This window comes from Triticum dicoccoides, chromosome 2A (assembly GCF_002162155.2).
Source record: "Triticum dicoccoides isolate Atlit2015 ecotype Zavitan chromosome 2A, WEW_v2.0, whole genome shotgun sequence".
Taxonomy (NCBI): Eukaryota; Viridiplantae; Streptophyta; class Magnoliopsida; order Poales; family Poaceae; genus Triticum; species Triticum dicoccoides.
The window spans coordinates 187,815,682-187,831,330 of record NC_041382.1 but is presented as its reverse complement, the minus strand read 5'-3'; the positions used below and the strand labels follow the sequence as shown (position 1 = coordinate 187,831,330).

At 43.2% G+C, this 15,649-nt stretch overlaps 1 protein-coding gene across 4 annotated transcripts; it reads left to right on the top strand.

Moving 5' to 3' along the window:
- The first annotated feature begins 403 nt into the window (after positions 1-403).
- On the top strand, positions 404-6,003 carry LOC119354131 (protein FAR1-RELATED SEQUENCE 5-like). Of its 4 annotated transcripts, none has more exons than XM_037620836.1 (6): positions 404-716; positions 925-1,119; positions 2,373-2,692; positions 2,786-5,198; positions 5,275-5,331; positions 5,527-6,003. In XM_037620836.1, the coding sequence occupies exons 3-5, from the start codon at positions 2,474-2,476 to the stop codon at positions 5,325-5,327; spliced, it is 2,685 nt and encodes an 894-aa protein (XP_037476733.1). In that variant the 5' UTR covers positions 404-716; positions 925-1,119; positions 2,373-2,473; the 3' UTR covers positions 5,328-5,331; positions 5,527-6,003. The 4 variants fall into 4 exon arrangements, with proteins under 4 accessions (XP_037476733.1, XP_037476730.1, XP_037476732.1 ...); XM_037620833.1 differs by having other exon boundaries at positions 898-1,119; XM_037620835.1 differs by having other exon boundaries at positions 898-1,212.
- The last annotated feature ends 9,646 nt before the right edge of the window (positions 6,004-15,649 follow it).

Below are 15,649 nucleotides of genomic sequence, written 5' to 3'. Positions count from 1 at the left end.
GAATCTTATTCCATCTTCAGAGAGTCGCAGACGCCTCACCTCTCTGAGCAAGACACAAACCCTAACAAAACTCAAAAGAGTATGAAAAAACAAAACCCTCCCGCCGATATGGGCCGGGATCCGTCACACCTCCATGGCCCTAAGACAATAGGAGACGAGATAGACTGGCGACGGCACCAGCGAGAGGCATGAGAAACCCTAGCCTAAAGGACCCTCTTTCTTTCTATGAAAGAAAAAAAATGATCTTACTGCTCCTACATGCAATTATTATGAGAGAAAAACTACACATTGGAAAAAAAACACAGCCTGAGCCTGGCGAATGGCCATGGAACATTGGAGCCTACGCCTGTGCGCTATGCCGAGTATCTGGCGCATTGAGCGTCAGATAGGATTTACCCGAAGCGGTAGCTAGCGCATCGGGCAGACCGACAGACGAACCCTAGCGTTAGCCAGCACCACGGCGGCGCGCTCACCACTGGGGGCTCAACGGCTCAGCCTCGCTGCTTCGCTAGTTCACCACGCCTCCGGTGCCGCTTCGCCGTCCGGCGCTCAACCTCGCTGCATCGCCACGCCTCCGGCGCCGTTCCGCCGTCAGGAGAGCGGCCTGCTCAGCTACTCGCCCGTCCGACGCCGTACCCACCGGCCCTCGCAGGTCGCTGCTTCCTGCTTCCCGGCGTTCTCCGTCCCCGCGCAAGCACAACCTAGTAAAGCTTCAGGTAATTCCTGTGCCTTAATTAGTTAATTACTATGGTGGCAAAGTTGCAATGAGCCAATGAGTAGGATCTTTTTTTTTTTTTTGGCTGCGAATAGGTTTCTGAACAATGGCAATTCCATCGATATCATGTCTTATACTAAGGTTTAATAAATTGATGTTGCCTATTTCGCTTGACTTTTCAGATTTGAAGGAACTTTTTTTAGGGGAAGATTTGAAGGAACTTACAATGCTGCTGAGTACTGTAAAGGTGCTTGGGCTGTGCTAGTTAGTACTAAGCTGCGATCTTGTGAAGTTGGCAACTGGTATTGTGGCAATGCTCGTGCCCCATGGCCATGGGAGGTCGTGACGTACTGATGCTGTTTTCTTCTATTCTGTCTGTGATTCCTGTTATCTGAACACTCATGGTGAGACATATTATGTTATGTTCTGTATTCTTATATGGAATGCTATACTGCTAGTGCTACGGTCCAAAGATGACTTGTCCTTGACATCATAAGGTTTGCTCCCAGCATCTAATTAGTTTCTGATGTTTATCCATCCATGCCTTCGCTAACCTCTAATTTTCTAGTGCTAATTAATTAGCAAGTATGTCATATTTTCATGGCTAGTCTAATGCAAGTCCTATTGTGAAAAATGTATGGAATGGAAGTTCAGAACCTTCAAAGATACATAGGACAGGAAGAAAGCGTCGTTCTCTCTTTCTTAAATTTGCGTCAACTTTGGTTTAATCAAAGCCATACATGGTATATACCAAAGCCAAATTGCATCTTAGTTTTATAGTACCATATTGACCGAAGTATGGATAGTGTACATACCACAAAAGGGTATTTACCAAACTGAATAAGCCGAATGCATAGAGTTAGTGGTGTGGTCTTGGGTGTCCCATTTGTCATGCTTGGAAGTTCTCAGTCGGTATAAGTAGGTATATTAGTTGACTGGGCGATTGGGTTTTTTAGGGATTGATCCGCAGTGGTGGCCATTGTATTCATAATTGAGCTGCGTGGTGGGTTTGAATGTTTTGAAAAATACTCTGAATTGCAAATACAAGGATTGAGGTATGGTAGGGAAGGTAATGGGTGGTTTGATCTGCTTAAATCGGGATTTTTCACAGTTTATGTCACAAATAACTTATTTGTACATATGTATACACATGTACTGACATTCTTGTCCATTAGTGAGGTCGGTGAAAATGTTAGCCCTCTCACTAAAGGCTTAAGTCTGCCTTACCTTACATTTAGTCATGTGCCCACCACTGCCTGGCTGCATGGTAGTGGTGGCCACCATTGTGTAGGGAATCACAATTCCCTCTCCCTCCTCAGTCCTTCCGTCCTACCTGAGGACTTTTAAGGTAATCTTGTGTGCAGTGAAATCCAGCCGGCTGCGCAGCATAGCTTGACTTGGATCGAGTTCTGCTTGTGGACAGTTCTAGCAGTAGGTTATCCAATTTGGCCATCAGGTTCAGCTCTACTGTGGAAGAATTTGTTGTGATTTCTCGGTTGATTTTGTTTTTACCTATGCTAATTTCTTGGCCAATCAACATTTCCTCTTCCATCCTCTTTTTATTGCCTCATTCAGGATGTATTAGACTAAATGGTCCAAAGGTTGATTGGTAAACTGCTGCTTCATTTATTAACCACATTTCTTTCTTTTCTTGAAGTTGTGTTGCCTAGCGGTGGAGTGCAATTACAAGAAGCTTCGTTCTGTCTATCAAGTGGATTTTGAGTGCTCGTGCTGGCGTATACATGTATGTAGAACAAAATGTCCAGCAACAGCGGCGGTGGTGCAAAGGAGAAGGGTTCCCGAATTGCTATGCCGCCTGTGCCACCTCCCTTAGTCCAGAATTCTATGCCTACTGCTTCAGATGCCCCCACCACTGATCTGAGATTAGCACAACAGTCCTGGCCTGGACATGTAGTCCTGCGTCCATGCACATCTTGGCCTCCTCATGTGAATCCTGCGTATCCACAACAAAATGGGGTATGTTCTCTACTATTGTCTATTTTCCACTAGGTCTTAAGGAAGAACAAAGCCTTGTTACCTTATCATGGTGCTGCCATTCTTCATGGGTAGGAAGCAGTAGCGGATGTGGTGGCAGCCGATGTTCTTCCTGTGATTAATAGCTGCAATGAGAAGATGTTGCCGGAAGTAAATATGCTATTTGATGACGAGAATGATGCTTATGAGTTCTACAATATTTATGCGGAGAAGGTGGGCTTCTTTGTTCGGAGATCAACACTCTGGACAACATCGAAGAACATCATCACTAGGAGGACATTTGTTTGCTCAAGAGAAGGTTTTCGGGAGAAGAAGAAGGGTGCCAAGGAATCAAAGTGCCCACGGCCTGAAACAAGAATTGGTTGCCCAGCAAGCATGACCATTAGGCTTACTCCCAATGGCAAGTACCGTTTGACAGAATTTGTACCAAACCATAACCATCAGTTGGCAACAGCTTCTACGATTCATATGTTGAAAGCAAAGAAAATTAGGCGTAAAGCACGGGCTGTGAGAGAAAATCTGGTGGATGATACTGTGGTAACGCCAGAGTTTGAAAATGAAGATGAGGCATATGAATTTTACAGCATGTATGCAGGGAAAATTGGATTTAACGTGAGAAGGGCAAGCATGACAATAAATGCTGAAAATGTTATCACTAGAAGGATGTTTGTTTGTTCAAAAGAAGGGTTCCGTGAGAAGAAAAGAGGAGCAAGTAGAGTAAAGAAGCCTCGTCCAGAGACACGAACTGGTTGCCCAGCGTGTATGGTCATCAGACTTGCATCTAACGGCAAGTATAATGTCACTGAGTTTGTCACCTTCCACAATCACGGTCTTGGCGCCGCAGCAGCTTCTGATCTTGTGATGACATCACTAGCGGCTGGAAGTTATCAAGATTGTGGAGTAGATTTGTATGATGAATCACTAGACGATTGTTACGGCAAGCAAAATCTTATCAAAGAGGATGCCACTTCAAACTGTCTAGAAGGTAGAAGTTGGAAAAGGTACAAGTGTAAAGTTCCTCACTATGGTGATGTAGGTGCCACTCTGGAGTACCTACAAAAGATGCAACATGACAACCCTTCATTCTTCTATGCAGTAAAATCTGATGAAGATGGGAACTTGACAAATTTTCTTTGGGCAGATTCCAAGTCCATCATGGATTTTACCCACTTTGGTGATGTAGTATGCCTTGATTCAGGGTATGCAGTGCAAGGCTATGGTAGGCCGATTGCTTTGTTTACAGGTCTGAATCATCATAGGCAAACTGTCATCTTTGGTACTGCATTACTTTATGATGAGAGCTTTGAAGCTTTCAGATGGCTATTTGATACTTTTAAGATGGCAATGAATAGTACCCATCCCAAGACATTGTTAACTGATAGATCGGCTGTGATAAGTGAAGCTGTTGCAGTAAGTTGGCCTGAGACAGCACATCGTTTTTGTGTTTGGCAAATTTACCAAAATGCTCTTCAACAGTTAAGTCAAGCATTCCATGGGTCAAGAACTTTAGAATACAACTTCAAGAGATGCCTATTTGATTGTGAAGATGAGGCTGAGTTTTTGATGGCATGGAGAGAAATGTTGGAAAATCATGACCTAAAAGATAATCAATGGCTAGCAGATCTTCTTGCTGTTAAGGAGAAATGGGCATTACCATATGGTCGTGAGGCATTTTACGCTGATATGAAAAGCGTCCAACAGAAGGACAACTTGAGTAGTGAGCTTAAAATATATTTATCCCTAGAATTCGACCTTTTGAGTTTCTTTGTGCAGTTTGAAAAATTATTATGTGATCGTCGGTCTGCAGAACTGCAACTTGATGTGAGTGCCAGTCAGAGCACAAAGAAGCCACCTTCGATGCGAATATTAAGGCAAGCTGCAAATGTGTATACACCTGCTGCCTATAGAATGTTTGAAAGAGAGTTTGAATTGTACATGGATTGCATGCTATATAACTGTGGTGAGATGGGCACAATCTGTGAGTATAGGATAACTGTCGAGGACAATCCAAAAGATCATTTTGTTAAGTATGATTCACTCAATTCCATGTCACATTGTAGTTGCAAGAGGTTTGAGTTTGTAGGCATTCCATGTCGCCATATGCTGAAGGTACTTGACACTAGGAATATCAAGGACATTCCTCCTCAGTACATCTTGAAAAGGTGGAGGAAAGATGCCAGATCAGGATCTTCAAATGGTGGTTACGCGTACTCTTTTGATGGTGATCCTCAGACAAAGCGTCACACTTTATTGTGTCGAATATTCAGCATAGCAGCGGCTAGAGCTGCAACCTCTGCCGAATCATTTGCGTACATGGAAAGCCAATCGAGCATACTTATGGGTCAAGTGGAACAATTTCTTGAAAACAGCCCCCCTGACATAGCTGCTATTATTGGTGCTAATTGTGACCGTACTCAAATTCCAGTTGAAAGTATGATCACAGACGGTCTGCACAATCATGCTAACTTTATCAATGGCTCTGCTGATGGTACTTGTTCAATCAAGATGATTCCCCCCTTTTTGTTTGTTGCAACATGTATTTAACAGTGCTAATTGTAATGCAGATTCTCTAACCTTTCCCTTCACAATGGGTGCTGGTACGTTGGATTACCGCTAGACAGGTAACCACTTTCTTGCTACAAGTACAAAACGTAGTAAGAGAACTATTCTGTTATACTATGCCAATGTCTTTATGGTTCTTACCCTATCAATTTACCCAAGATGTATCATTTGTTCAGTGACCTGTTTGGGAAAATGTCTGTTTATCACCTGCCAGCAAATATTTAGTTTCGTTCACACTTTTTTCTTTCAAACAGGTGCTGGATGATGGTATATCTGGCTGCCATAGCAATTTGGTGGTGTGTAGAAATAACTAATGAGCTGGGAATAATGACGACGGGCTTATCCGCTGTGCAGATCATTTTTTAATAGATTTCTTAAGACTGCTGGAACTTTTCCAGTCCATTTCATAGCTTACGACTTGTCCAGTTCCACCTACCGCTTGCCCCATGGCGCCTCAGACCGATTAAATATCAAGGTCGCCTGTTGGACCACCAAGCGGCAATGACTTCCCAGTAGATGATGATGAAAAGGGTGATGCGTTTTGTGTGTGTGTGTGTTGTGCCTGTGTTGATGGTGCATGCCGCGCTTGTAGATGTACTAGTATGGAGGAATGGATGTTCATGTCATCTCTACACCTATGTGATATATTCTGTTTACACTTGTCAAGTTCACTGGCTGTCAAGATAAATACAAACAAGGCGATCGCAAATTTTCAGGCCTTGTTTGGACCAGCGGTACTTTTTTCTTTCAGTTTTGCTAAAGCATGTCTAGATGTGCCCTAAGTATTGCACATCTAAGTCCTGTTTCATTGATTTTATCCGGAGATTCGTGCCGGTATTTTCTTTCTTTTTTCTTTTCCTAGGGCAGATGTGCCCTAGATAGACCTTTTTTCTTTCCTCAGTTGGAAATGAACAACAGGAAAAGTGACCTGGGATTTGGTACCAAAAGTTAAAATTCGTATAGCAATGTAGTATTTGCATTGCCTAGAGGAGAGACAAATCTAATACAAATAATGTAGTATTTGCATTGCCTAGAGGAGAGGCAAATCTAAGACAAATAATTCAGAACGTCTGGAGTTTCTTTTTTTACCATAGGCATGTCTGTTTTCTCCCGTTTCTCTCCCCTCTCCCGTGAACCTTCTGTCTTCCTAGATTGCCTCGGCAAAGAGACAATGTTCAGCTCCAAGGATGCCACGTTCAATATTTACACTAGATACTATATAATTTAGTCTTAAAACCATCATAATCTCAACAAATAGCCGGAACATAGCATCAACTTGTTAAATAATTAGTGTAAAGTAATAAAGTATATAGTAAAATTTATTTTACAACTTTGAAGGTGTTGCTATAGCACCCCCACTAGATTTTCCGTTGACTAGCATTGACCGCCAGTGCCTGCTGCCTGGAGAGGGGTAGCTATTGTCGCTCCGAAACCATTGGCCAATAGCTGCATGAGAAGATAGTCTTTTGCGTCGTATCGTTTATTTATGGATCCTTTAAATAAATTGGTGAGGCTATTGTATTAGCATGACATAAAATTTTATAATAGCTTATTCATGCAAAAAAAAACTTACTCATGCGATTTTTCCATCTCATTTTAATGTGGACACCACATGGCTAAAAATCACAGCTCACTTGAACCGGGACCGATCAATGCTAGTCGGTGAAACAAATTGCACCTAGCCAGGGCGAGAAGAGAGAGGGAGAGAGAGAGAGAGAGTCCCTCCCCTCCCTCGAGGGAGGGGGGCATGTGTAACCCCACCCGAAGCAAGAATGAGGAATTATGTCATGAGGTATGCAGGTGATCAACTTGAATGCGCATGACATGTTCTCACAAGGTGTAGATCACTTCATCTCAATCATTCTTATTAATCTAGCACCACTTACATATAAAAACAAATCTAGCATTAGATGTAAAAGATGTGTCTCGTATCTTTATGATTCTTCATTTCTTCTCATGCTTCAGTAATGTCCAATGAACTAGAAAAACAACATCAAAGGTAAGACAAAATCATGCAACTGGATTAAAGCGGACTAGTTGCTTTAAACAAGAGATGTGTCCCGAAAGCCCAGAAATTCCATTAATCTTAAATTGCTGGCACACAACAGTCTACAATAGGACCCATCAAAGAAAATTAATTATAGATTGATCCCAACTTTTTTGCAAGGAGGACCCCAACATAAAACAAGAAACACAATCAGATCTAAACTAGACACTACCACTGTAATTGCTTCTCCCGTCGCATACCACGCCTGAAGAAGAAGCCAAAGACCCTGATCCTGCGCTGAATTGTATCCCATCTTGGCACCAAGTCAGGGGGAAAGAAGCGGACGCCCTTCGGCCAGCAAAATCAATGGCGAGACAATGATGACCAGTTTCCACCGCCATTATAAACGTCGTTGTCTCACTTTAGACGCCACTAAGGACGAGCACCTACCCAAACCACTAAGTCCAGTTCATCACTTCTCCTCCCCTCCAAACCAACTCCGGGATGGATTCAAAATAAGAGGGCAAGTAATCGTGCCTCCACCAAAACTATGAACACAACGAGCTTAACGAAGAAGGTCCACGGGCAAGACAAGGAGCTGCACCCACCTCTCGCCCCTCCCTTCCAACCCGAGGATGAAAAATATACTTTCTTCCCTTTCTCAGATTGCAGTTTTTTTAGGTAGTTTGCCTAATGTTAGAGCATCTCCAGCCGCGCCCCCAAGAGGCCCCCAAGGCCATTTTTTGCGCCGACGCCGAAAAATCGGCCCAGTTGCGCCCCCAGGATCTCAATTATCGCCGGTTTGGGCCGAAATAACAGCCGACGTACCCGAGCCGAACCCAAGCCCCAGGGGGGCGCCTAGACGTCGGCCGAAGCGAAAAGGCACGTGGGTCCACTCTGTCGGCGAGACAAAGACCTTTTCCCACCGATCACCCCGCTTTCCCCCCTCTGTTTTCCTCCATCTCCCCCTTCTCCTGCCTTCTCCTGCCATTCTTCTCCCTCTCCCCTCCATCCAGCCGCCATGCCGCCGAAGAAGTACGCCGCCCCTCGCACCGCCCGGAGAGCGGCGCCGGCATCGAGGGTCAGGTAAGCCGCCGGTCTCTCGCTCGTTTTTGCCGCGTGTGTGCGTCGTCGACACTTGTTCCTCAGTGCAGATGGTCCGGATGTTCGCCATGTTTCGGCAGGACAGCAACACCAACAAGGATTTCAAGTACCTCCACGTGTTCTCCCGGATCAAGAAGTGCGAGAAGTGGGCAGAAGTCCGGCGCACCCTCGCCAAGGCCAAAGAGACCTACAAGCCGGACATGCCGACGTCGGGCGCCCCGACGGCAACAAACAGGCCAAGGCAGCGAATGAAGGAAATATGCCCTAGAGGCAATAATAAAGTTATTATTTATTTCCTTATATCATGATAAATGTTTATTATTCATGCTAGAATTGTATTAACCAGAAACTTAGTACATGTGTGAATACATAGACAAACAGAGTGTCCCTAGTATGCCTCTACTTCTAGCTCGTTAATCAAAGATGGTTAAGTTTCCTAGCCATGGACATGTGTTGTCATTTGATGAACGGGATCACGTCATTAGAGAATGATGTGATGGACTAGACCCATCCGTTAGCTTAGCACTATGATCGTTTAGTTTATTGCTATTGCTTTCTTCATGACTTATACATGTTCCTATGACTATGTGATTATGTAACTCCCGAATACCGGAGGAACACTTAGTGCGCTATCAAACATCACAATGTAACTTGGTGATTATAAAGATGCTCTATAGGTGTCTCCGATGGTGTTTGTTGAGTTGGCATAGATCGAGATTAGGATTTGTCACTCTGATTGTCGGAGAGGTATCTCTGGGCCCTCTCGGTAATGCATATCACTATAAGCCTTGCAAGCAATGTGACTAATGAGTTAGTTGCGAAATGATGCATTACAGAATGAGTAAAGAGACTTGCCGGTAACGAGATTGAACTAGGTATGAGGATACCGACGATCGAATCTCGGGCAAGTAACATACAAATAACAAAGGGAACAACGTATGTTGTTATGCGGTTTGACCGATAAAGATCTTCATAGAATATGTAGGAGCCAATATGAGCATCCAGGTTCCGCTATTGGTTATTGACCGGAGATGTGTCTCGGTCATGTCTACATAGTCCTCGAACCCGTAGGGTCCGCACGCTTAACGTTCCATGACGATTTGTATGAGTTATGTGATTTGATGTACCGAAGGTTGTTCGGAGTCCCGGATGAGATCACGGACATGGCGAGGAGTCTCGAAATGGTCGAGACGTAAAGATCGATATATTGGAAGGCTATATTCGGGCATCGGAAAGGTTCCGGGTGATCCGGGTATTTTTCGGAGTACCGGAGAGTTACGGGAATTCGCCGGAGGAAGTAGTGGGCCTTAATGGGCCATACGGAAAGGACAGAAGGGCCTCAAGGGGTGGCCGCGCGTCCCCCATGGGCTGGTCCGAATTGGACTAGGGAGGTGCGGCGCCTCCCTCTTTCCTTCTCCCTCTCCTTTCCTTCCTTTTTGTCCTACATGGACTAGGAAAGGGGGAAACCTACTCCTACTAGGAGTAGGAATCCCCCCTTTGGGCGCGCCCATTGAGGCCAGCCCTCCTCCTCCCCTCCTTTATATACGGGGGAAGGGGGCACCCCATAGACACACAAGTTGATTTCTTAGCCGTGTGCGGTGCCCCCCTCCACAGTTTTCCACCTCGGTCATATTGTCGTAGTGCTTAGGCGAAGCCCTGCACTGGTGAACTTCATCATCACCATCACCACGCCGTTGTGCTGATGAAACTCTCCCTTGGCCTCAACTGGATCAAGAGTTCGAGGGACGTCACCGAGCTGAACGTGTGCGTATCGCGGAGGTGCCGAGCATTCGGTACTTGGATCGATTGGATCACAAAGACGTTCGACTATATTAACCGCGTTACTAAACGCTTCCGCTTTCGGTCTACGAGGGTACGTGGACACACTCTCCCCGCTCGTTGCTATGCTTCTCCTAGATAGATCTTGCATGATCATAGGATTTTTTTTGAAATACTACGTTCCCCAACAGTGGCATCTGTGCCAGGTATATGCGTAGATGTTATATGCATGAGTAGAACACAAAGAGTTTTGGGCGATAATAGTCATACCACTTACCAGCATGTCATACTTTGATTCGGTGGTATTGTTGGATGAAGCGGCTCAGACCGACATTACGCGTATGCTTACACGAGACTGGTTCTACCGACGTGCTTCGCACATAGGTGGCTAGTGGGTGTCTATTTCTCCAACTTTAGTTGAATCGAGTGTGACTACGCCTGGTCCTTGTTGAAGGTTAAAACAACAAACTTGACGAAAAATCGTTGTGGTTTTGATGCGTAGGTAAGAACGGTTCTTGCTAAGCCCGTAGCAGCCACGTAAAACTTGCAACAACAAAGTAGAGGACGTCTAACTTGTTTTTGCATGGCATGTTGTGATGTGATATGGTCAAGACGTGATGAGATATAAATTGTTGTATGAGATGATCATGTTTTGATAAAGTTATCGGCAACTGGCAAGAGCCTTATGGTTGTCTCTTTATTGCATAAGATGCAAGCGCCATATAATTGCTTTACTTTATCGCTATACGATAGCAATAGTTGCAAAAGCAATAGTTGGCGAGATGACCATGTGACGACACATTGATAAAGATCAAGATGATGGAGATCATGGTGTCATGCCGGTGATGATAGAGATCATGACGGTACTTTGGAGATGGAGATCAAAGGCGCAAGATGATGATGGCCATATCATGTCACATATTTTGATTGCATGTGATGTTTATCTTTTATGCACCTTATTTTGCTTAGTACGATGGTAGCATTATAAGATGATCTCTCACTAAATTTTAAGGTACAAGTGTTCTCCCTGAGTATGCACCATTGCGACAGTTCGTCGTGCCGAGACACCATGTGATGATCGGGTGTGATAAGCTCTACGTTCACATACAATGGGTGCAAGCCAGTTTTGCACACACAGAATACTCGGGTTAAACTTGACGAGCCTAGCATATGCAGATATGGCCTCGGAACACTGAGACCGAAAGGTCGAGCGTGAATCATATAGTAGATATGATCAACATAGTGATGTTCACCATTGAAAACTACTCCATCTCACGTGATGATCGGACATGGTTTAGTTGATATGGATCACATGATCACTTAGATGATTAGAGGGATGTCTATCTAAGTGGGAGTTCTTAAGTAATATGATTAATTGAACTTTAATTTATCATGAACTTAGTCCTGATAGTATTTGCATATCTATGTTGTAGATCGATTGCTCGCATATAGCTTCCCTGTTTTATTTATGATATGTTCCTAGAGATAAACTATGTTGAAAGATGTTACTAGCAATGATACGGACTAGCTCCGTGATCTAAGGATTATCCTCATTGCTGCACAGAAGAATTATGTCCTTGATGCACCGCTAGGTGACGAACCTATTGCAGGAGCAGAGGCAGACGTTATGAACGTTTGGCAAGCTCGGTATGATGACTACTTGATAGTTTAGTGCGCCATGATTTACGGCTTAGAACAGGGACTTCAAAAACGTTTTGAACGCCACGGAGCATATAATATGTTCCAAGAGTTGAAATTAGTATTTCAGACTCATGTCCGTGTCGAGAGGTATGAGACCTCTGACAATACTTTGCCTACAAGATGGAGGAGAATAGCTCAACCAGTGAGCATGTGCTCAGATTGTCTAGGTACTACAATTGCTTAAATCAAGTGGGAGTTAATCTTCCAGATAAGATAGTGATTGACAAAGTTCTCTAGTCACTATCACCAAGTTACTGGAACTTAGTGATGAACTATAATATGCAAGGGATGACGTAAAACGATTCCCGAGCTCTTAGTGATGCTGAAATCAATGAAGGTAGAAATCAAGAAAAGCATCAAATGTTGATGGTTGACAAGACCACTAGTTTCAAGTAAAAGGGCAAGGGAAAGAAAGGGAACTTCAAGAAGAATGGCAAGCAACTTGTCACTCCCATGAAGAAGCCCAAAGCTAGAACCAAGCCTGAAACTGAGTGCTTCTACTGCAAAGGAAATGGTCACTGGAAGCATAAATGCCCCAAATACTTGGCGGATAAGAAGGATGGCAAAGTGAACAAAAGTATATATGATATACATGTTATTGATGTCTACTTAACTAGTGTTCATAGTAGCCCCTGGTTATTTGATACTGGTTCAGTTGCTATGATTAGTAACTCAAAACAGGAGTTACAAAATGAATAGAGACTAGTTGAGGGCCAGGTGACGATGTGTGTTGGAAGCGATTCCAAGGTTGATAAGATCGCCATCGCACACTCCTTTTACCTTCGGGATTAGTGTTGAACCTAAAATAAATGTTATTTGGTGTTTGCGTTGAGCATAATATGATTGGATCATGTTTATTGCAATACAATTATTCATTTAAGTCAAAGATAATTGTTATTCTATTTTACATGAATAAAACCTTCTATGGTCATACACCCAAGGTGAATGGTTTATTGAATCTCGATCGTAGTGATACACCTATTCATAATATTGATGCCAAAAGATACAAAGTTGATAATGATAGTGCAACATATTTGTGGCACTGCCGTTTAGGTCATATTGATGTAAAACGCATGAAGAAACTCCATGCTGATGGGCTTTTGGAATCACTTGATTATGAATCACTTGATGCTTGCGAACCATGCCTCATGGGCAATATGACTAAGACTCCGTTCTCCGGAACAATGGAGCGAGCAACTGACTTATTGGAAATAATACATACTGATGTATGTGATCCGATGAGTGTTGAGGCTCGCGGCGGGTATCGTTATTTTATGACCTTCACATATGATTTGAGCAGACATGGGTATATCTAGTTGATGAAACATAAGTCTGAAACATTTGAAAAGTTCAAAGAATTTTAGAGTGAAGTGAAAAATCATCGTAACAAGAAAATAAATTTTCTACGATCTGATCGCGGAGACAAATATTTGAGTTACAAGTTGGTCTTCATTTGAAACGATGTGGAATAGTTTCGCAACTCATGCCACCTGGAACACCATAGTGTAATGGTGTGTCCGAACTCATAACCATACTTTATTAGATATGTGATACGTCTCCAACGTATCTATAATTTTTTATTGTTCCATGCTACCATATTACCCGTTTTGGATATTTATGGGCTTTATTATGCACTTTTATATTATTTTTGGGACTAACCTATTAACCCAGAGCCGAGTGCCACTTTCTGTTTTTCCCTTGTTTCAGTGTTTCGCAGAAAAGGAATACCAAACGAAGTCCAAACGGAATGAAACCTTGGGGAGCATGATTTTTGGAACGAACGTGATCCAGGAGACTTGGAGTTGAAGTCAAGAAAGCTTCGAGGTGGCCACGAGGCAGGGAGGCGCGCCCCCACCCTCGTGGGCCCCTCGTGGCTCCCCTAACCGACTTCTTTCGCCTATATATATCCATATACCCTAAAAACATTAGAGAGCAGAATAGATCGGGAGTTCCGTCGCCAGAAGCCTCCGTAGCCACCGAAAACCAATCTAGACCCATTTTGGCACCCTGCCGGAGGGGGGGGGGAATCCCTCTCCGATGGCCATCTTCATCGTCCCGGTGCTCTCCATGACGAGGAGGGAGTAGTTCCCCCTCGGGGCTGAGGGTATGTACCAGTAGCTATGTGTTTGACCTCTCTCTCTCTCTCTCGTGTTCTTGAGGTGGTACAATCTTGATGTATCGCGAGCTTTGCTATTATATTTGGATCTTATGATGTTTCTCCCCCTCTATTCTCTTGTAATGGATTGAGTTTTCCCTTGGAAGTTATCTTATCGGATTGAATCTTTAAGGATTTGAGAACACTTGATGTATGTCTTGCACGTGCTTATCTGTGGTGACAATGGGATATCACGTGATCCACTTGATGTATGTTTTGGTGATCAACTTGCGAGTTCCGTGACCTCGTGAACTTATGCATAGGGGTTGGCACACGTTTTCGTCTTGACTCTCCGGTAGAACCTTTGGGGCACTCTTTGAAGTACTTTGTGTTGGTTGAATAGATGAATCTGAGATTGTGTGATGCATATCGTATAATCATACCCACGGATACTTGACGTGACATTGGAGTATCTAGGTGACATTAGGGTTTTGGTTGATTTGTGTCTTAAGGTGTTATTCTAGTACGAACTCTATGATAGATCGAACGGAAAGAATAGCTTTGTGTTACTTTACTACAGACTCTTGAATAGATCGACCAGAAAGAATAACTTTGAGGTGGTTTTGTACCCTACCATAATCTCTTCGTTTGTTCTCCGCTATTAGTGACTTTGGAGTGACTCTTTGTTGCATGTTGAGGGATAGTTATATGATCCAATTATGTTATTATTGTTGAGAGAACTTGCACTAGTGAAAGTATGACCCTAGGCCTTGTTTCCTAGCATTGCAATACCATTTGTGCTCACTTTTACCACTTGCTACCTTGCTGTTTTTATATTTTCAGATTACGAAAACCATTATCTACTATCCATATTGCACTTGTATCACCATCTCTTCGCTGAACTAGTGCACCTATACAATTTACCATTGTATTGGGTGTGTTGGGGACACAAGAGACTCTTTGCTATTTGGTTGCAGGGTTGTTTGAGAGAGACTATCTTCATCCTACGCCTCCCACGAATTGATAAACCTTAGGTCATCCACTTGAGGGAAATTTGCTCCTGTCCTACAAACCTCTGCACTTGGAGTCCCAACAACGTCTACAAGAAGAAGGTTGTGTAGTAGACATCAAGCTCTTTTCTGGCGCCGTTGCCGAGGAGGTTAGCGCTTGATGGTATATCTTTAGATCTTGCAATCGAATCTTTTAGTTTCTTGTTTTATCACTAGTTTAGTCTATAAAAGAAAACTACAAAAATAATGGAATTAAGGGTACCTCATATGCTTCATCTTTTTAATATCTATCATGAAAATAAGGATTCCGATAATTGTGCCAAAGTGTTAGAAGAAGAATGCATTAGAATGTTTGGCACTAAATCTTTGTATGATGAGCATGATTGCAATGTTGTTAGTATGAATTCTTTGAATACCCATAATGCTAATGATATGCAAAGCCACAAGCTTGGGGATGCTATGTTTGATGAAGATGATATTTTCTTTCCCTCAAGCTTTGATGTGCAATTTTATTATGATGAAAGCATGCCTCCTATCTATGATGATTACTGTGATGACACGTATACTATAAAGAATAATGATAACCATGAAACTTGTCATCTTGATTTCAATTTTCAATCCCATGATAGTTATTTTGTTAAATTTGCTCCCACTATTCCGAATGAGAAGAATTTTGCTTATGTGGAGAGTAGTAAAATTTC

What these genes read in the sequence shown, in the direction of transcription:
- LOC119354131 (XM_037620836.1), top strand. Translation starts at nt 2,474, where the DNA reads ATGTCCAGCAACAGCGGCGGTGGTGCAAAGGAGAAGGGTTCCCGAATT. An exon ending in CGTATCCACAACAAAATGGG is followed by an intron (nt 2,693 to 2,785) that starts GTATGTTCTCTA and finishes CTTCATGGGTAG; the next exon opens with GAAGCAGTAGCGGATGTGGT. An exon ending in TATCAATGGCTCTGCTGATG is followed by an intron (nt 5,199 to 5,274) that starts GTACTTGTTCAA and finishes ATTGTAATGCAG; the next exon opens with ATTCTCTAACCTTTCCCTTC.